This window comes from Aedes aegypti, chromosome 2, assembly GCF_002204515.2.
Source record: "Aedes aegypti strain LVP_AGWG chromosome 2, AaegL5.0 Primary Assembly, whole genome shotgun sequence".
Classification (NCBI taxonomy): Eukaryota; Metazoa; Arthropoda; class Insecta; order Diptera; family Culicidae; genus Aedes; species Aedes aegypti.
In genome coordinates this window covers 41,611,750-41,633,724 of record NC_035108.1, presented here as the reverse complement: position 1 = coordinate 41,633,724, position 21,975 = coordinate 41,611,750, and the positions used below count along the sequence as shown (strand labels likewise).

Below are 21,975 nucleotides of genomic sequence, written 5' to 3'. Positions count from 1 at the left end.
CTTACAAGCAACAATTACTACAGCTATGATAGGTTATTAAAATATCAATCACGTTGTATAGAACTGCTAGATATGCATGAAATGTTGAAGAAAGTTGGCTCGATGTTTTAAGAAATCTGAAATATTAAATTGATTCCAAAGTTCCATTGAACTTGACTTGCATGGCTGATACTAGCGCACACTGTGTAGAAGTCGTTGTCTTCAATAAATTACAAACGTGCTCAGCGATACAGTATAATGTGTGTAAAAATCGCTAATATTCTTAGTTTGTATCGTTGTTATCATATTATTATTCAACAAATTATTCAACAGAATGTTGACTAATGGCTAGAAACCGAAGAAAACAATTAGTAACTGTTATCTTTTTTTGTTTCCATTGAGTTTTTCAGCTGGGCAAAACAGGTAGCTAAGTTGAAATGTCGACATGGAAAAATAATTTCGAAATTTATTCGGCTCCGTAATGCAATATGCTACATGAGCCCTTAACTAAAAGTAATAAAATGTAAGATTCTTTAAATTTTATTTACTTTATTTCATATTTCGAAAAATTTTTAAAGGTTCTCTCATACTTTTCTGATGGGTCGTCTTCCTAGGAATTTTCATATAAACTATTTAAACACGAATATTTCAATTTTTCACCGATAGAATACCGTTTTGATTCATATTATGGACACTTAAGGACTCACTGAAGTATAACCCAGCAAGAAGCATACAAAATAAATCATTCTGTATGATTCCTTAGCCCTATCGAGCGTAGGAAGCCCTTATCTTCCGAATGGTGGGTAAAGAATACGCTTCCGCAACTTGAATAATTTTAAATAAATCAAAATGTGTGGCCTTTTCATGATTCTTTTTTTTCTGTCTTTATTAACGAGATTTTTAGCCCTGGGCTTGTTCATCTCGGGACCAACGACTTTACTTCCCTTCCGAAGGAAGTTGTCACTGAAATTTTTAGTGACTATCTCGGGGATGGGATTCGATCCCAGGTCCTCGGCGTGAGAGACGTGTGTTCTAACCACTACACCAGGTCCGTCCTCTCACATGATTCTTATTCCGGACGCTTCCTCACTTTTGCCTCATATTCTGGACACTTTGGATCGAATTCCGGACAGCTTTTGATAATCATTAATGGAACAGTCAAATCATCAATTGAAATCGTCACACCACTAAAGAGACATCTAAGGTAGTTGGGCATTATAATTTTTTTGGAAAAAGCTTACTAAAATGAGCCTCGAAATTGAAAAATTTTGAACGGCAAAAATTGAAACATTTCGTGTGAAATGTTTCCCATACAAAGTAGAGTGTCTGGAATTTGAAGCTGTCCGTAATATGAATAAAAACGGTATTTCGAGGCATGAATTTTCTGAAAGGTAAGATCGTAAACTAAAACCCTGCAAAGCAAAATTCTAGATTCATTCAAGTTTGATAATATCGTGGTTCCAGGTATGCGTGATCCAGCTGCTGCGATTTCTACCGTGACCAAATTGCTTTCTTTTTCTTACAATTGTAAGACTGCTGAAATTGTATTATTCAGTGCGGTTTTGTGGTCCTCCGCTATCTGGGAGGTTTAATGCCGTAATTCACATAAAAATTGTAATGGTTTTTCGTTCTTTCAGCCTGAGAAAATAGCTAAAATGCTGAAACAAGTTTAGCAGAAGGTAAAAGTAAAGTACTAGTAGCACTTTCTGGCCAGTGTACAACTTGACCTTTAAACGATGAAAATTTCTCCATGATCCAAATTGATATAATATTAGTATATTTTCGATGTTGGTTTTCGAAGTTGGTGAGAAGAAAAGTTGATGGAGAGAAAAAAAAATCCAGAGTGAAATGAATCGCAACTCTAGGGATAAACCTGTATGCTATATGCCAATGGGGCTTAGAGCCGTGACTATACACGTACGGCAATTCAGCAAGACCATACTCATGGTGGCAAGTTAGATTCTCGTTCGATCAAAAATAGTTTCGAGTTGGAAGCTGGACTTTAAACAGCATAGATTCCATTATAAAAAATGCTCGAGTGGACACTCACAGTTTCGGGTTTTTATTCAAATCATTAGAATTTTTCGGAGGACACTCATAATATGTTCAAGAATCAAAATGAGAGGTTATGAGCAAAGATCAATATTTAAACCACGCACAGTTTTTCAGTAGGATCAGTTGGAGCTGGAGAGTTCAAATCCGGCTTCGTGGCCGTGCGGATAGTGTTACCAAGCATTTAGCTGCATCGTGTCAAGGAGTGTGGGTTCGATTCCCGCTTCAGTTCGAAAAACTTTTCGTCAGGAATGTATTTCAACTGTGCCACTGGGCGTTGCATGCTAGTCCGTTGTCTAGTGTGGTGCTTCCTTCAAAGGGCAAATCATACACTGGAAGCATTAACGTGTCGGTGTCTGTTAAAATCCCGTCGATCGAGCATCTTTTAAAGTTGGAAAATTTCTTAATTTCTCAGTATATAGAGTATCTTTGTGCTAGTCTCACTACATACAATTGCAGAAATGATCATTTGACAAATAATTCTTTCAGTTAATTACTGATGAAGAACTCATATAACATTGAGCTGAGAAGCAGGCTCCGTCGCAGTTGTACGTTGAGCCAGCAAGAAGCAAAGGAATAATAGCTATGTTGAGTCGTTCTTCGAATATACCTTCTACTTAAATATCTTTGAGCCCTCGTGAAGGTACAGGGTACAGTTCGATAAAGATCTATCAAAATCTGAAAGCAAGGAAAATTGATTAACAAAACCGATGAGTTTTAGTTATTTTTGAATTTAAATCCCTATGTTTTATTATCCCTTACTCCCTTCTCTAACATTCGAAGGTCGTGAGAACGAAAGGTCAAAAAAAATTGTATAGCCCGAAACTTTAATTCAAATGTTTAAATTTTAAAAATAAAGTGTTTATTATAACCCTGTAACTAGTTCAATTGTGATGGTAAACATTTTTTCCTACTAGTAGATTCCACAGGCAAGCGATAATTTATTTCTTTAAATTATTTTTCGTGATATAAAAAAAAATAGAGTCCAGTGTTTACTCAACGCAGATTTCTGTACATTTTGAGCTTTCACGCATAGTTTAGCCTAGGCTACAACCTCGTTAAGACTGTAAGTGTAAAATCCCGAGATCTTCCAAACGTTAATCCGAAAGTTTAATTTTGAACCCAACGACGAATTAGTTAATTGCGAAACATAAATAATTCTAGAGTTTAGCTTATCGACTTACCCTGCGAGCACATATGGCGGTGTCCTATTAATAGTCTGAGGCAAAAACAGCGCCAGGTTAAGTGTCAGTATGAGGACACCTAACGAGGGGCACCTGACGTGCGGCACTTCGATTTCCAGCGACATTTTTGCAGTTCGGATGACTCCCGGGCGTCTAGATTCCCTCTAGCGTATGGATCGGTTTCGGTTTTTGGATCTTCTACTACGCTGAGAACAGCAGAGGTCTTCGTTGCTGTATTCCTCTTGTTACTGCGTCGTCTAAATGGATGGTTCCCACTGCTCCGATGGTGTGTTATAGGTTTACTTTCTGCTCTCGCAAAAAGCAGTGATCTCAATTCTCGCTTCAGTTGCGTTGTTGTTTTTGTTGTTGTTGTTTGCTGCTGCTACTGCTGCTGTATTTTTCTGTGTTGGAAAATTGAGGTAAAAGCTGGATGTTGCTGTTGTCAATTTATGTGCTCCTTTCGGTACGTCTCATCTTCCCACAAGTCTCGGGATCAGGGGAGGGATGCTGTTCAGAATTGCTACACCCCTGGCCGTTCCGCTTGTGGGTCCACTCTGGCGATTTCTGGTCGAACCTCTCGGTGTTCGCTAACCTCCAACCATCTATTTAAAGCACTTTTTCTTCTTCTCTTCTTCTTCGTCGTCGTCGTCTTCTTCTTCGACTCTTCGCCACCACACACACTGAAGTTGCTTGCTTTATTGGTCACCCCAATTTCTTCGGTAATTTGTTCATTTCACCGAGCGAATTTTCGCATTGCTAGTATATTAATGCCTTCGTATCGTCCTACGCTACTGCAGCTTATCGAATTCATTTTCTGTTATCCTAGGAAGAAGAAAGTAAGACAAGAAAAGAATGAAGGAACGTCGCACTTCGCACTGAAAACTGGGCCGAAAGCTTCCGTCACAAGAAAACGAGGTCCCGAGATTTTCCTCGACATCCTGTCCAAGCACAAATCAACTGAAATCCACATCTGCTAGTCAAGTTCCCACACTGCGAACTTTTCTTCGATTCGTATCAGCTGCCATCACACCTAGTTTTCATCGAAGACCATCACTTGTCACATTTTTCACCTTACCACTTTGGGCATTAATCCGCTCTGAAAATCTGAATTGCAGGGAAAAATCTTTTCCCTGCAATCAAAACCAAACTTAATACGCAATCCAAATCCGGCCAAGCGTGGCCCTTTTCCAGCAGGGATTCCAGCCCCTATTTGGTTCAACTGTTCAGAATTTTATGTAATTTCATTTCGCTAGCGAAAATAACAGCCATATCTGGCTGAATTTCTATCTCAGACTAGAATATTTTGGGTGGGACACACAAAAAAAACTACACACTTGGAAAAGTCGCTCCGAAAGCTCTGTGAATGAAAATTCTCCCTGTCTCTGGCATTCTCCGCCTTCTACTGTAAGCTCTCACACAATAAATTCGCGATCACAATTGCACACGTTATGACACAAACGTTGTCCTGAATTGCTCACGCGCTCCTTCGCTCTCGTCCTCTCCTAAAACCACCCCCGATGAAACCGAAAGCTTGCAGCCCAAAATACTAGGAAAATCCTGGCCGACGCGAAAGCTTTTCCATTTGGTGTGCAAAATTGTTCCGTCGTGGCACCTGCGCACTAATACCACCATTCAACCGACGGATCCAGCAGCCTTCGAAAGCTCACATAGGATGAAATCCTTCCTTTCTTCTTCTTTTCTTTCATTTTCGCTCTCTTCTACAGAGGTGTTCAGCACCTTGAGCTATCGATCTACTCCAAATTGACTGCGCTTGGACTTAACAACACCCAACTACCACGCCTTCGAAAACTCGAAACTCGGAAAATCACTCAGAAACTAAACTCACTCAGCTGCTAGCTCATTGTCACCAAATCAACACTTATTCTGTCGACTGATTCAGCTGGAACTGGACCTGGAGCAACGTTCCGGACCGTCCTTGTCCGCTTTACTGGGTGCAGCATTTGGCGTTTGGCGTTCCATTCGCTGGAGCTTTTCTCGTACGACTGAGCGAACCGTCAGCCAGGGCCCGGCCATGATCCTGTCGTTGTTGCCCCGAAATTGAAACTCCGCCGGACAACTCGGGGCGCGAGAGCGCGAGAAAGCTTCTCTCAGGACCAGGACCCGTTTCGAGGTGGTTGTACCGTGACGGTCTGAACTTTGGATGGATGCATATTCAGAACAAATTCGAGTCGTGTTGATGATTGTGGGGTGCAATTAATTGTTGGCAATGTTTATGGTTTACTTTTTAGGAAAGCTTAAAATTACAATAATTGAAAAGAGAGTTGGTCAGTTCGTGTTATGGGGAATGGGAATAAGAAAAAGTTATTATTAACTACATTTACAAGTAAAATGGTACTTCCAACTATAAGAAACGAGTATCCTATGTAGTTTAAAGCTGATCGTTTCTAGATATATTACCTGTTGGGGTCATACCCGTTCGACGTCCAAGAATATTTGACATTTGGTCAAAAGACATTATGTCGAAAGCCAAATGGATAACCGAATGACGGAGTGGATACGAGTAACTGACACTGAAGAAGACTGCAAGTGGTAGTCGAAATACGCGTATCTGTCAGAGATAAACATTTAGGGGTACCTCTCTTTTGAACATTCATGAGCTTATAAAAATTGTGGTTTGTGCGAAAATTGCATTTTGTTCATGCCTAAATTTGTCATGCCTGAAAGGATTTTCTTAAGCAATTGCCTACCTTTAGGCGTATTTTGCGGTTCACAGTGTTTTTATTTGTAATAACTCAAAAAGTTACAAGTACGAGTTTGGTTCTCATATTCGGCTTCAGGAGCCATGATTTTAGTAAGTAACGACATTTTCAATATAACCGAACTTGTTTACATGGGTGATTAATGTTACCCCATATAGGCTAAATCAAAAACTCACTTAAAAATTTATTTAAACATATTTCAATCTTTTGAAAACCACAATACAGTCTATAGTCATGAGCGGTGGGTGCCAGTACTTGTTTTAAAAATATAAAACTTGCGACATTTGCATTTTCAAATGAAAAATTTAAGAAATATCGCAAAAACTGATCAATGTTACTCCGGTTTACGGTAGTTACAATTGATAAACATTATATAGTGTAAGAAACTAAAGATTATTTTGTGGTTTGAAGACTGCTTTGATGTACCAATGCACTAATATTTTTGAACGGAACACGAGCTATCCAGCCACCATTCAATACGACTCTATGACACTACCCCGAACGCCATTACCCTGAACGTCATTACCCCGAATGGGTCATTACCCCGAACGCCACTACCCTGAATGCAAAACATTTTGAGACTTATTCTAGTTAAAGCGTGGGGAAAGTGGGTACGATTCCTTATGAGTATTTAACGAGTTTGGCTCAACAATGTGTTTTCAAATTATTAGAAGATAAAAAAATCAGCTAATTTTTACATACTAAGTTTTGTTTGGATTTGTCCTCTAATTTTAGTGAGATTCACATAGCCACATTGCAATGCTCTGAAGAACAGTCTTTTTCGAAAAGAAAGATGAATTTATTATGAAAAGGATAGCTATAATATGCACAAAATTAGGATATAGTAAAGTCTTTTATTGAACGTCGGTACCCACTTCCTTTACCCATTTTGTTAGTGTCGGGCTGCTAGCATTAAGATCTTCTTGAAGATTTTGTTTCGTAAACGATGGCGATGGAAGATCACCCTGATATAGTCGCTGCAAGTGTTGTTCTATGGAACCCGCTTAAAGACCAACCTGATAGACAACCGTTCCGCTATAGCAAGGAAACGTTATTACACTTGTACATGTTAGAAAAACGGCGGCCTCTGATTGCCACTACAGTAAAAACTTTTGATGATTTGTGGGATCATCAATTGGATTTCTATGAGATAATTCAAAAAAAAAAAAATATTTTTGATTCAAGACAATGCAGAAATGATGATGGCAGAAAAGTGGTGAGCAAATCCAGAAGAGACTTGTCTATTTTAATACAAGAAGATAAAAGAAAGGGAAAATTTCTGATAAGAATTATAGCAGGATTTACTTTAGTGAATGCCTTCAGAATATATTCCTTTAAAAAAAAGCTGTTCTATATGGATACATTAGTGCCTAGCTTGTTCATCGAAATCTTAAAAGAACAGCATATTTAAGAAAAAAGGGCAAATTTCAGGTGAAATGTTTGCAACTATGACGTGTATGATCACTATAACAACGTGATTCTATGGAACAACCTATATTCATAAGAAAGGAAAATATTTGTTTAAAAAAAATTGAAATATGAACACCACCTAGAAGTCAAAATACCTGTGATCAAGCAGCTGTTCAGCAAGATCATGTTGAGAGTTATGGATTCGAATTCCACCGGTGGCGGATCTTATGCATTGAACATTTCCTTGACATCCCTGGGTATAGAGGCACATGCACAAAAATAGTAAATTGACAAGAAAAGCTCTCGGTCATTAAAAGGTTTATTTTATTAAAAGCCTATTCACAAATACCGTAACGCTGAAGGGAACATACAATACACAACATGTAGAATTTTCATACAAACAATGGTAAAAATGTAGCTGTCAAAAATGGCATTTTTTGGGGTTATGAAATTTGAGAATGAACCCTTGAACTGCGAAAGTGCCCAATGATCTGATAAACAGGCACTGTCTTAGAAAGAATGAGAAGAAGATAGTTGCCACAAGATATTTTGAAAGAAAAGCTGACATATAAAAGAAGGGAAAATATATGGTGAACATTTTACTGACGAATTTCACGCGCCATTAATTACCAATTTTCATTAGAGATGCATTTCTGACCGCAAAACAAGATACTGCAGTGTATCTCATACTATTCGGGGTATTGGCTCATTCGGGGTAGTGGCGTTCGGGGTAATGATCCATTCGGGGTAATGGATTTCGGGGTAGTGACCCATTCGGGGTAGTGGCGTTCGAGGTAGTTGCGTTCGGGGTAATGGAGCCATTCAATACGTGATATGCGTTATTTTAGAATTGCATCCCGACTTGACGGAAGAAACAAGTTTATAACAGAATGTGTTCCCCTGATATGATTTTTTTATATCACCGGTTGTTATAAAACATGTACCGTTAGTAGTTAAAATAACAAAAATTCTAACAAAATTTGCACCAAATTAAACTAAAATATAACAAACCCTGTTACAATTATATCAAAATAATTACAGAATGTGTTGCAAGGATGTTACAAAATAACAAAATTATTGCAAACTATGTTACAGTTTATGACATCAGATGTTATTTGCAACAAACTTAAAACAGGGATATCAAAAATATAACAAATGTTGTTATGAATGTGTTACTAATAATATAACAAGTTGAGAACAAAGCCATCTTGATAACAAAACTTTATCAACATCTGTTATTTTTAACAGCTCCTGATAGGAATGTGTTATAATTTTGTTATGTGGTTCTGGTCGGGATTTCATCAACCTTTCTCTACCAGTACTACCAAGCGTTTTGACATTTCTTGGTGTTTTTTGTCCAGGTTATTGACGAGTTGGATGAGTTCACCGAAGTTGATCTCAAATGATAGTAAGTTGAATATCAAAACCTTATTTCACTCGACTCATCTTACTCGCTCGATTTGCAATATCACATGTTTGCACAAGGAATATAGTTGAGCTGGAAGCCGTAATAATATGATTTACCATGAATTGGGAAGCGTATCACATTCCCGGCAACTTTTGATTAATTTTATCATTAGAGTTTCCAAATGCCGCAGCCATTAAAATTGACCAAAATATCTTTCACGAAAAAATACATAATTTTTAATTACAACTACTTATGCCAAAGTGAATAATCATAAAAGTGTTTCAAGAAAAAAAAATTACCGGGGAATCTTGAACATTTTTTTTAATATCAAGGATTTGTTTCTTAAGGTATATTATTTTGAAATGAAATCATAGTCAAAGACTGTACTATTCCTTCAAGCAGCAAGATAAAATTTCAAATGAAAGTTGATACAATGAAGAAATAGGTTTTTGTAGAAAATATCACTGTCCTATGTGATTTTTTGGTTTTTCTGAGCCATATCTGATACACTTATTCGTGTCTGGGTTGGAAGGCCCAAGCTTTTGAGTTCGTTCTCACGCATCCGGAGTGATTTTGATTAGTTTTTTTTCAGTTTGCGTTTGGTTTCGCGCGCTCAGAAGGAATTTTTTTTTCGATTTGTGACTTGATTGCTGGGCCTTTAAGGCCCATGCTGAGAATCTGTAGAGTAAAGTGGGGCAACAGTTCGAGTGGGGCAAGAGTTTCTTTTTAAGATTTCTAGCTCAATACAAAACCAAACTTATAAATGTCATGGTGGTTCGAATGCTATTCAAGTAAGAGACATTCACTCCAAATATCATGAAAATTGATTGTGATTTGAAAAAGTTATGGCTGTTTGTCGTTTTTCGACGTAAATATTGTAATTTTCGGTCAAACTTTCGTTGCATGGAACCAAATGAAGATAAAATCTTTTTCAATATTTTATGTGAGGGCGTTTCTAGGCCTATCATAAGGATGCTTTGAGGTGTATTAGTTTTTGCATAAATGTTTGGAAAAAATTTTTGGCCCATAGTGGGGCAAAAGTTCGAATTAGCGGGGCAAAAGTTCGACCCATGTATAAACTCACGGGAAATACAACAGATTGCCTAAAATCCAAACATTATGTAAAAATTTAGCTAAATTTGCCTGAACGTGCGAAAAATGTCCCCAAAATTTTACATATCCACTTAGTTTTGCGGAAAACTGCTATTTTTGAATATTTTACAAGTAACCCTGTTTTGGGCAATTTTTAAATGAAAATTTAGTGTGTATTTTTCGGCAAACTTAAGTTTACGGCTGGTATAAAGTATGTCTGTCATAAAAGTATCGATATTTTGTGTTTTAGCCAGCGAACTTTTGCCCCACACTAGATTCGAACTCTTGCCCCACCGGTGGGGCAAAAGTTCGAATTAGACAATCAATTTTGAAAGTGTTATAACTAAAAATGGGTAAATATTTTGACACAAGTTTGTTAAGCAAAATTATAGCCAATATGTTGAAAGTTCACTGTATGGTATTTGTTTTGTTTCAACTGCTATTATTTTCTTGGAAACTATGATTATACCACTAAGGTCGAACTTTTGCCCCACCTTACTCTATGGGTTAAGTGAAGCATGACGAGTTTTTTGCTAAAAAAAAGGTTTGAAAACTTTTGTTTATCGTATCGTTTATCTTTTGGTTGATTCATAAAATATTATTCCTTATGGTGGCAAAAACTGGTGCATACACCCTATAGAATCTCCAAATGTTTCGATATGTTGTCCCTTAAAGTTTGTTTTCGCATCTCTAAGACCTTTTCGTTTGATACACCGATCAAACTAATCCAATTCAGATGGAAGTTGTAAAATAGATGTATGCATCTACTAAAAGTTCGTGTGTAAGTAGTACTTACTAAGTACTGCTAATACAAATTTACTACAGTCGGGTGCTTCCTTGTTTTGAATGGGTCGTTTGTTTCAACGTGGTTACAACGCTCATTGGCATATATCTTCAGAAGTTGCTGTTTTTTTTTTTTTGGAAAGTCGAAAGTCGACATCCTGTTACATAAACAGTATACATGATGCTCTTCTCTGGCAGCGATGAGCGCCCCATCGCTCGAAAGAAACGGAACCCTGCAGCCCTGGGAAGGATTAATGGTCTGGCTTTATGATAGGAGAAATGGTTTCAATTGCCTGCAATAAGGAAGCAATTACATTGGTGGCTCAGTAACGTTTGACGATTGAACGGGATGCGAAAAGCTCGTAGTGTACTTCTGCGACACATTTCGATGCTGTTTGGATCGTTATGATTGGAGAAACCCTAATCTGGAAAGGATTCGGGATACAGATAATGGAAAAGGGTTGTAACAGCAACCCGTTGTAGATTTCAATTTAGATTATTGTACACTGTGGCACAAAACAGGGTCCAATTTAATTAAATAGTATCTGCGTAACGAGGAGGCTAAAGTACATGAGGAATGCGATTGTATCTTCCTTATTTGAGAGATTTACAAATCTTGTTTGCGGAACGAATCTTAAAGTTCAGATTATTGATAAAAATTCAAGGCATCCCTCTCTTCCCGTATCTGATTTTCCACCATTACCATAATCATCATCGACACTACCTCCTTCCACTGATAACTTATGTACCGAACAACGTTCAAGAGCTTTCCAGTCCTCTGGCTCCGAAGAAGAACTGACTGCTGGCTTTCAGAGACTTGCCGAGTCCGCGTATGCATCAGGAGGGCGTAAATTTCATCACCTCGTCACCGCTCATAGCTCTTCCCGAGGCATAGCCATCCCGTAAGGGTATGCGATATGGAATTTTGTCATGACGATACGAAACGAAACGATACACGTAAAAATCCTAGCACTGGAAATGACGAAACGAATAGAAATATCAAAATGTTTCGTGAAGTTCGATTAGAAACTCGATATAGTAAATATGATTTTGTTTCGTAAAGTATATTTTTTTATATATTTTCGGAAGGGGCTTGTAAAAACATTCCGTGTTTCCTTCACTGTTTAGTCCGAGAAACTAACGAAACATGTACCAATCGGAAAACAAACATTGTCTTTTTAATAAGGGTATACAAAATACCGAATGATTCCGTCAAACACACTTCAAAACGAAAATCCGCGGAATTCTATCGAGCTAATATAAGCGGAATTTTTATTTTACGATTTCGTTTCGTTCCGCCAAATTTAATAAGATTTTTCGCAATATTTTCGTGGAACAAGAGTCCCCAATGTGCTGGATTTACTCAGATGGCGCAGATTATTGATGCGCCTATTAGTTATCTCTCTTACACTCCCGCTGTTCTTATGCACAGCAAATGTTGACGTTACATTTTGCTCTGCATAGGAACGCCAAGAGAAAAGGAGAGATAACTAGTAGCACGCATCAATGATGCGCGCCGCCTGAGAAAATCCAGAACATTGATCAAAGGAAAAGAGTGCAAGTGGTGCCGGTGCGGTTGGAAATTGCGGATAAGATTTCGGATGATTTGTGTCGTATTTTATTACGAAATTTATTACGAAAACCTGTACGATGGCCGCAACCAGGGTGATTGATGGCGAAATGATGGTTTGCTGCCATCTACCGGGCAAAGACGGAACAGATAAAATTTAGTTTTTACATGGTAACATCGGGAGACTTTGAGGTGAACGTGAAAGTGAATCAAAGCGACATCTCAAATTTAAGTAAAAATCTTGGGAACAATACGTCCATTCAAGTTGAAAACTTGATCAATTGGGCACTGGCTGGCCAATCGATAAAGTTTTCAACTTGAACCGCTGTCTGGTTCATTAGATTTGTGCTCTTGGAGTTTTGAGGTATGCTTTCGATTCATTTCCGCCTTAAGCAAGGGAGATGCATATATTATTTCAATTTAAAAAATGAATCTGTGTTTATTCACACTGTATCTGACTACCTACTCTATCCCCTTCATATAGTGTGACAAAATTTCTGCACGACCCCTAATTGAAAAGAAAAAACATATTTTTTCGGATAGATACGCCAAATTCGCGATGACGGAGGCAATTACCACAGCTGACCCTATGCGTGAAGCTCCGATTTCTTTACATGGCAAAGCATAGGAAGTCAATTTTCAAATGCTTCTAAAAAATTCAAAACTAAATTTAATTAAATTCTGTTAAGTGTACGGGGTTAGATTTATGATAAGCTATAGAAACCGCAGAATATTGAGGATAAAATATAAAAATCAAAATAATGTGTCCATAATGTAGCCCATCAATAGTCTATCAACAAGTACTGAGAAAAATTTAAATAGCTATTGTAATTAATTTTTTATAAGCATTTGAAATTTCACTTCCTATACCTTGTCGTGTTAAATTTTCGACGCTTCACGTATAGAGTAAACTTTTTCCAGATGGCAGCACCGTACCTTCGTTAGATCGAATACTGTAAGGCAATTGTCTTAACCTTTACAGCAGTAGATACCGACATCAAAGTTTCAAAATTCTCCAGTTTTGCCATCGTTCATTCGATTTTGATGAATTTATTAGGAAAAATTACAGATGAGTTAAATTTTTGATTCATAGATTGATTATTTTGAATTCGATGATGATTCCGGATTTATATCCAAATTTGTTTGGATACCTAGGGTATTTCAAAATAGAAAAGCACAACAGAATTCTTGTTTTTAATTATGAATCGTGGTTTACGGCTAACCAGCCGAGTGGAAGTTTCACAACTACCGAAAAGCTAAACATTACATATAATTTGCAATTGGATTAGATGGACAAATTGGGGCTGCCCAAAATTGCTTCATTTTTTCACAACATACTCGCATTAATGCATTATTCAGAAGAGTGAATATCCGAATACGATAAAAATTCTTTAGCCTAAGAAATTAACGCGGGTTATGGTTAACGCGTCGGTCCCCCAAGGAATTTTGGAATATCTCCGGATCCAGATAACCAATGACCAATTTTGACACAGATTCTGAAAATAGAAGAGTTTTTTTGAGAACTTGTGAAAAAATGGTGCAAAAATATCGAGCAACTTAAAAGTTATCGCTTTGATTATTTTGTTGATGGTAAAAATGAAGCTGCCGGTAGAGGGGTTAATATGGTTAATGACCCGATTTTGACAATCCGTTTTTGAACGGATCCGTTACAAACTACTATGAACTAATATCATAATAGCGTAAATTCAATTTTAAGCAAAATAGGGTGCAGATCTACTTGGGCACTTCCATGATTCACTTTGGCATGGGGGGTTTTTCTCGGCCGAATTGACTGAAAGTTTGCAATAAGAAGCACTTTAATATGACGCATATTGTTGCAAAATATGAGCTCACTAGCTTTCAAAAAACCGTGCAGATATATATAGATATATATAGAAAGCGTTGTGTTTGGATGGGCATCTAATTCTTCCGAAAGAGGTGCACTTTGCGAAAAAGGACCACGTGATTATTGAGCTGAAATCGAATTCAGGTTAACTTCTGCGTTCATGAGTCCTCTCATGGCGCAGTGGTAACGCACCTCAACTAGAGATCGGGGAGTCGTGAGTTCGATTCTCACTGAGAAGACGTATAACTTTTTCGCAAATCTTCACATTAATTTGTCCATCTAATCCAATTGCAAATTATATGTAATGTTTAGCTTTTCGGTAGTTGTTACAACAGAATTGTTTTCCGATTTTTTCACTTAAAAATCGTGAGGAGTCAATAAATAATTCAAACGAAAAATTTCACTCATTGAAAAACGGATTGTCCGAAGGAACGAGTCCGAGTTTTTCAATCTAATTAGCAGTTACTCAATGTCATGTTGTCTAAGTTCAAAACTCTTAAAAATTTTCAAATAATTTTTGAGGCTCAAAAATTTTTGAAAATTAAATAAACTAAACACTCCTCAAAATTCACTTCTCCCAAAGTTCGTTCACAGATTATTTGAAAATCTGTGGATCACAATCACATTTCAGTATTTTCTCAAGAAAACTAACGGAAATATCTCCAGTAATTTCCACATGGATGACTTGAAAAATTTTCATCCCTCCAGATTTTTCCATTTATTGTTCCAGTCATTTATAAAGTGATTTCTCCAAGATTTGATTAACGGTTTCTCTAGGGTTTTATTTCTAGTAAGTTTATTGAGGGTAAACTTGAGCAGGAAATCCTTGTTAATTTACTCTAGCAATATATTTTGAAATTTATTACTCTTGCAGTTTGTCCAAAATTATTGCGATTAATTTCTCAAGTATAATTTCATGAATTCTTTAAAATTTTATTCAATTTAATACTCCAGCAAGTATGACATACATTTTTCCATTAATTCCTCCGTCCTTCTTCTTTTTCTTTCTGATGTTATGTTTCAGAGTGATTTGCGAAGACCCAAGTAGTCCAAATTAATTTCGTGCGCTCGGAGTGTTTTTTCGCTGGTTTCGTTCGTTTGCCCAGTGCTTTGCGAAGGCCAGAGCAGTCCGATTCATTTACGCGCGCTCGGAATGTTTTTTCGCCTGCTTCGTTCGATTGGGTAGTGCTTTGTGAAGACCCAAGCAGTCCGATTTATTTTCGCGCGCTCGGAGTGTTTTTTCGCTGGTTTCGTTCGTTTGCCCAATAGGGGAAGTGGTGGTAAAATGAACAGGGGAGGTAAAATGAACACCATGCCTTTTACCGAAAAAAAAAAAAAATTTCTATGAAATTTTAACATGCACGGACGATTTAGAGCATAAATCGGAGTGTTCAAGTTGATACGTAATTCAATTAAAGTGAAAACATTAACGAAAACTAAGATTTTAAAAAAACCATGTTTGAAAATTAGAACTGACGTAACTTTTAGCTCGGCAGACTTGAAGTTTTTCAGTGAGGTAAATATCGTTGTCATATGATGTCAAATCTGATTCTTTTTGAATGGGTTACAATAATTAATGGATATATTTTCAGAAAGGCAATAAAAATTTTCTGAAATATTTGTATTACTCACGTTTTTTGCATTATGTTCATTTTACCACCAACAGCTGTTCATTTTACCCACATAGTGCACGTAAAATGAACATTTACATCGTTTTTTACTAGCGCCAAAAAATATGAAAATTCAGCTGTTTTAGTCTGAATTCATGTCGCTGCTATTTTTGATGTTGTGGGATAGAGCTATACAAATTCCTCGTTTTTCTTTTAGAAACACCATGATTTCCTTAAGGTGTTCATTTTACCACCCCTTCTCTTACTTTGCAAAGGCCAGAGAAGAGTGCGTGGTCTTTTGATTCGGTTGCATGTTCCGGTGGGACGCGCAACGGAGTCAAGACCAATCGTGTTCGGTTCGTGTTGATCAAGTGCGAAAAGCTTCGTGTTTAGCTAAGGATGAAGTACTGGTGAGATCGTTTCATGCTTATGATAATTCATTTTTATCGTTGCCATAAGAAGCTTTATTTTTTGTTTTTCAAACAAGCTATGAATGGTTCGTCACTACAAGTGTCGACTTTTTCGCGTTTCATATAAACTTAATATACCATTATGTTTTCGTCATTGGTCAAAATAACCTTTGAATAGTTCGACATTATGAATGTCGACGTAAGACATTGTTGCAACGTAACATTTTTTTTAATTTTATATTAATTTTCAAACATACTTTGAATGGTTCGCCATTACATGTGTCGACAATACTCTTATTTCTGTTACATACACTTTTAAAATACACAATCCTTTCTGTCTTCGTCATAACTAAAAATAACCTTTGAATAGTTCGATATTATGAATGTGCGATACAAAAATGCAACATTAGTTTTAAGTTTCGTATTTTCCCTACTAATCAATGGATCGCATTACCGACCAAAGGTGACTCTCAGATCTTTTTCCTGCCTCACTAACCTGTCCCGTGATGATTTTGGAGATGCAGAGGTATTCTCGGTCTTTAGAAGCAACGATCATTACACAATAACGTTCCTTACCCTTCCCAACTGACTGTAAGGACTTGGCCGGCGCCGTTATTGATCAATGATATGAAAGCTGCTAAAATTGCACTTCGAGAATATACGGGAAATCCCATCCCTAATTCATTTGGATCGAAGTGCAATTCTTACCGGTTCGGATCAATCACGGAGTAGCAACCATTGACATGTACAGTCAGCCAACATGTCCAAATCATGTCCAAATTGAAAGTTCAGGTCCTATTTCGCATGCTTAGTGGATTAGATCACAAAAAATTGATATATTATACTCTAAATTTTATGTAAACATCAATTAAACCAGTGTTTTATACAACTTTGGCGACCTGTAGCTAAAAATTGTGACGTGCTGGAACATTTCCGAGAACGGCATCAGATTCAGCAATCCCAAAACTATTAGAGACACAAAATTTGATCCTAGAGACACGCAAAAATGTCATTTTTGTTGCCCTTTGTTATCAATTATCAACCATGTTTGAACATGGATTTCCTGCGAAACTAATAAGACTGATACGTGCAACGCTGGATGGTATGATATCAGATATTGCAGATGTGGTGTCAACCTCGTTTGTGACTTTAGACGGATTTGAGCAAGGAGACGTTGTTCCAAATTAACTGTTCAACATTGCACTCGAGTGTGTTTTTAGGAGATTTGGTGTGCAGGGAAATGGCACTATCGGCCGATTACAGGTCAGTAGAGGAGGCCTTTGTGCCTCTGAAGAGGAAGACAGCGATGATAGGCCTGACCTTTAATTCTACCAAAACAAAGTACTTGGTTGCGGGTAGTGGTAACGGAATGGTGCTAAGGTAGTGTTTAATGGGGATGTGTTTGAAGTTGTGGAAGAATTTGTTTACTTTGGAACACTCGTGACATGTAACAATGATGTTTCCCGCGAAGTGAAAAGACGAATTGCGTAACCAGCTTAGGTCCCGCAACTTACAAACGGAAACAACATTCGCCCTGTATTATTTTTTTTGGTGGCTCTTTGGGGGCACGAAGCGTTGAAAGAGGCAGACCAGAAAATGCGGAAAATACGCATGAATCACGAGTTGCATCAATTTTATAAAGATGTGAATATTGTTAAGCGTGTGAAATCCGGCATACTTCAGTGGGCTAGTCACTTTGTAGGAATGTCGGAAGAAAAAAAAATGCGAAAATAATATTCAGAAACCAGGTAGATGAAATATACATTTCGACTCAATGCTTGTCGTGATATTTCGCGGAATTTAGTTTCCGAACGCTCTCTAACGAAACCATTCGAAATATTGCACACCCTTACCATCGTGTGCTTTGTTGAAAGAAAAGCTTTATACTCCGGTATTTATAGTCCCGCTGGAAGGAATAAAAATAAAATATTCATTCATCAAGATTAATTTATGTAATGTAATCATTTCAGCAGCATCAGATTAAGATATATGCGAGGAGAAGAATCCTCCCGCGCCGTGGATCGTAACGTTATTGTGGTGCCGGGTCGCAGCTGATTTTTTTGTCCAAACATATCTGCGAAATCATTCCGCGGCCGCCGTTCTCACGACAATCCTCTAAGCGAACAAAATGAGAGCAAAAACTGAAGTATGATACAGCTTTTTTTCAACTACAACCAGTATCTCTTACGAATACTAGAATAGGAAATAGTGAGGAATAATGTTAATGAACATATTAACAGGATTTTTTATAATTAAATGAAAGACGGTGATTTCTCAAACCCAAACAGACGGAGTAAGTCTTTTGGGATTTCAGGATGTCTCGTTTATCAGCTATTCCTTCAGGAAATTTTCCAAGAGGTGTCCAGGATGTCCAGGAGATGAATTTCTCCTGAAGATCATATATCTTAGACCGACTAGTGTTAATGCATTGGGAAGGTTGAAGTCAAATTTGTTCCAAATCTCCAACAACGATAAAATAATGCGTTTATGCAAACAGCAACACGAAGCCATTTTCCCCTCCCTACGTGTATGGATTGTAAAATTTCTCAGGTAGTGTTTGGGAACCCACCGGCCGTCATCATTAGGGAGTATTTTATGCGAAAAGCGTCTTGGTGCTTTTCCTACTGTGATGAATATGGCCGATTAAGCCAAAAGAAACGCACCACAAGATAGGGCTGATAAATTCATCTTGTTCTTGGAAGCTATCTGCGATGCTGATATGCTTGGAAAGTTGATATAATGAATGTTCTTGTTCGGGTTGACAATCGTGGAGAGTCGTTGAGTTTTCATGAAAGTAGCGTAAAATTTTACAACTTACGTGAGATTATTCCACAATGGTGTTATGTATCGAAATGGCGGCTGTTATGTCAGTCATCTGAACGGCGATTGGGTGGACTTTGAATGATACCATTAAAATAAGTGGCATTACGGGGTGAGGCACTGTTTTTGTGCAACATTGGTAGAATGTTAAGAATGAGGTTAACTCTTCCATTTCTTCAGCAATAAACAGAAAATTTAAATCAAAACAACTGATTATTATAAAGTTTTAGTGAAAGAAGCAATATGGTTAGCATATTATTACAGGAGCCCAGATAGCCGTAGCAGTAAAAGCGCAGCTATTCAACAAGACCAAGCTCAGGGTCACCTTACATTGCCAAGTGGTTAGAACACGTGGCTACAAAGTAAAGCTAAACTGAAGGTGTCTTGAGTTCAATCCTCCGTCGGTTCAAGATCCTTTCGTAATGGAAATTTCCTTGACTACCTTGGGCATAGAGTATCATCGTACCAGCCACAATGGCTCAAAAGTTATTAAAAACAGACAGAACAACGAATGAACTACTAAGCACTTCCACCAAAATGACCCCTTTTACCCATTCTCTTCCATTTTGCCAGCACTGGTGGCCTGCGAACATCTTGCACCCGAAAAGTTTCATTATAATTTAGCTGGAAAATTTTAAAGCCTGATCCTAACACCTACTTCTGACTCTCAAATTCCGTCTCCGGTATTAACGACAACATACAGCGAACGAGAAAGAATCGTTTCGGACTGAATTTACTGTCGTAGCTTCCCACCACCGCTTTTTTTTTTCCAAGATATAAAATATTCATTTTTAGCTCTCCGTTGAAAGTGAACCCCAAAAAGGCGCCTTTTATTGGCTTATTTTTCTTTACCGCAAACTGGTTTTAATGTACGGTAGCCTACTCACACAACCGTCAGAGTTGCAACATAAACTCTGATGACGATCAGAGCTGCCAGATGATCTTCTCAAGATCTTTATCTTCGGATGTAAGAAGAGAAGCGCAATCGCTTCAGTCTCGCCCGCTTGATTTACTTCAATTAGCCTAATTAGCCGGTTCCGCATTTTGGGTGACGATGCTGAACATTAACTCAACACACAGGATCATCGAAAAAAAAAAAATTGTAATTTATCGAACCGAGCGCTCCCAAAACTAACTACAGCTGGGCAGTAGAAACGAAAAACTTGGGTGATTTCTAGGCATGCCCTTGTTCTCCGTTACTGTCCTCTAATAACCCAAAGATGAAAAATGACTTGGTGGCACAGTGGACCAATGTTGTGTAAAATCGTCAAAAATGAGATTTTTTTTAGGCATTTTCAGTCTCTCTTACAGTATTCTTTAAAATGTTTTCCCTTGCAACTGCTGCATGGATGAACTGATTAAATAAAATAATTTTAATCATGATAATGACATTTTCTGGGTAAAAATAGATTATGCAAGTGTGCAACAGTCCTATGTTTTCAAATGACTTGCGAATTGAGTTGATCTTCTGAGTTAAACGGGGATATTTGGTGAAAAATGGCCCAGCAGGTCCGAAATATTTAGAGGTCCAAAATAATTTGGAGCTCTTTATGCAAAAAATGTTTTGTTTTCAGACAATATATAGCAAATTCTCCAACTGTCCATCACCAGCTGATGTGCTGCAAATTGGAGCGTCTGCGAGTTGGTGTGCCGCTCCCCTGGCAACGGCACTTTTAATAACTTTCAAATTCTACCACCGAGTATAAATCATATTAATAATAATTTATTACTAATTATAATCGTTCGTCGGTGCCGCTGCCACCCAAGAGGAGGCCATTCTGCCAACCGAGGCCCGGTTTGATGACGCCTCGCGGTATTGAGCAAGGGGCTGCTGCGTCGAGTTTGGTTGTTGTCGTCGTCGTCGTCACATTGAAGCCACGTGCTTGCCAAAGTTGGTTGCTCCTTTATCTTGGACAGGTTGTTTCTGAAGCGGCAACGTAACGAGGAAAAAACTACCACGCCTTAGAAAAATTATAACTAGTTTATCTAGACATCCAATAAAATAATCGGAAACAAGCAATAATTGGGTTCACATAGCAATTAAAAATTCCAAATTAACACTTAAGAATATACTATTTGTCAAAAAATGCCAGAACAGCAATAACAGCATTGAAAATCAACATTTGACATTTGTTTTCCAAGAAAAAAAAAACTGAAAAAAGCTCAAAGGAAATGTTCCTGAGAGAAACTTAAAATGAACTTTAATTCTAATGACTAGCGATCAATTTTAAAAGAGTTTACGTGTTTAGATTCAATTTTCATTGAACTTCTTTAAATTCTTCCAATTATGGCTGCCGTAACGTAACTGGTTGCGCGTCTAAGTCCGGGGAAACATGGTAAGGCTGTGAAATTTTTATCACCGCCATCAGGGTCCAAAGTGCTAACCGTAACCGCTGAAAAGGTTCCGTGTGGCTTGGGTCATAGTTTAGAAGATTAGTGTTTTGCAGATGAAGTTCTGGTGCATTACGGTGGTGGTTGGTGACGACAGCAATGCGCCACACCAGATAAGGTTTTGCGGGTTTAAATTGCGCTGAAACAGGAAAAGATTATGAAATATTACTGCCATCGCTTGCTTACTGTATCCGAAACCTATATGGAAGCATTACGGATCAAGAAGTATTAAAAAGAAGAAGAATAAGTCGAGTCTAGTACACGACATTAAAGACGGCCTTATAGTTGAGGTCGAAATACGCGTATCTGTCAAAGGATACAAACTGTAGTGGAATTAAATGGTATAATACTAAATTCCTTTTTTTTTTTTTTTTTTTTTTTTTTTTTTTTTTTCATTCCTTGCTTAGCGCTTGAACGAGTCGGTCGACAGGATCCCGGTCTCATCGTACGGCACTTTTTGCAGAGTTCATTTAGGCCTTTTTCCCCACCGCCCGCGTGGGTTTTTGGTTTAATTAGTGAGTTAAACAAGTTTCAGTTTTGTGCAAAGTGAGTGCTTAGACGATTGCGCTTTGCGAAGGAAGCGAACTAGTGAAACTAGTATCGTTCCACCGCAATAAAATCATCGCCCATCATCAATTATCGGTGATTGATTTTTCTCCCGCACCGAGAACAACAACAAGGCAGAAGGCCGACCCGGTCG

At 37.8% G+C, this 21,975-nt stretch overlaps 1 protein-coding gene across 12 annotated transcripts in view; it reads right to left on the bottom strand.

Annotated features, from left to right (window-relative positions):
* LOC5570466 (gamma-aminobutyric acid receptor subunit beta) overlaps positions 1–5,241 on the bottom strand; it is a 233,463-nt gene extending 228,222 nt beyond the window's left edge. For 7 of the 12 annotated variants that reach the window (XR_002499536.1, XM_021840621.1, XM_021840618.1 and 4 more), the window contains exons 1-2: positions 5,062–5,241; positions 3,216–4,037 (exon numbers count right to left, since the gene is read on the bottom strand). Coding sequence is in view for 11 of the 12 variants with exons in the window: in XM_021840621.1 (XP_021696313.1) it covers positions 3,216–3,340 (125 nt within the window). In the remaining variant the exon portion in view is untranslated. The other 5 variants (XM_021840624.1, XM_021840625.1, XM_021840622.1 and 2 more) reach the window with 5 other exon arrangements.
* Between the last annotated feature and the right edge of the window lie 16,734 nt (positions 5,242–21,975).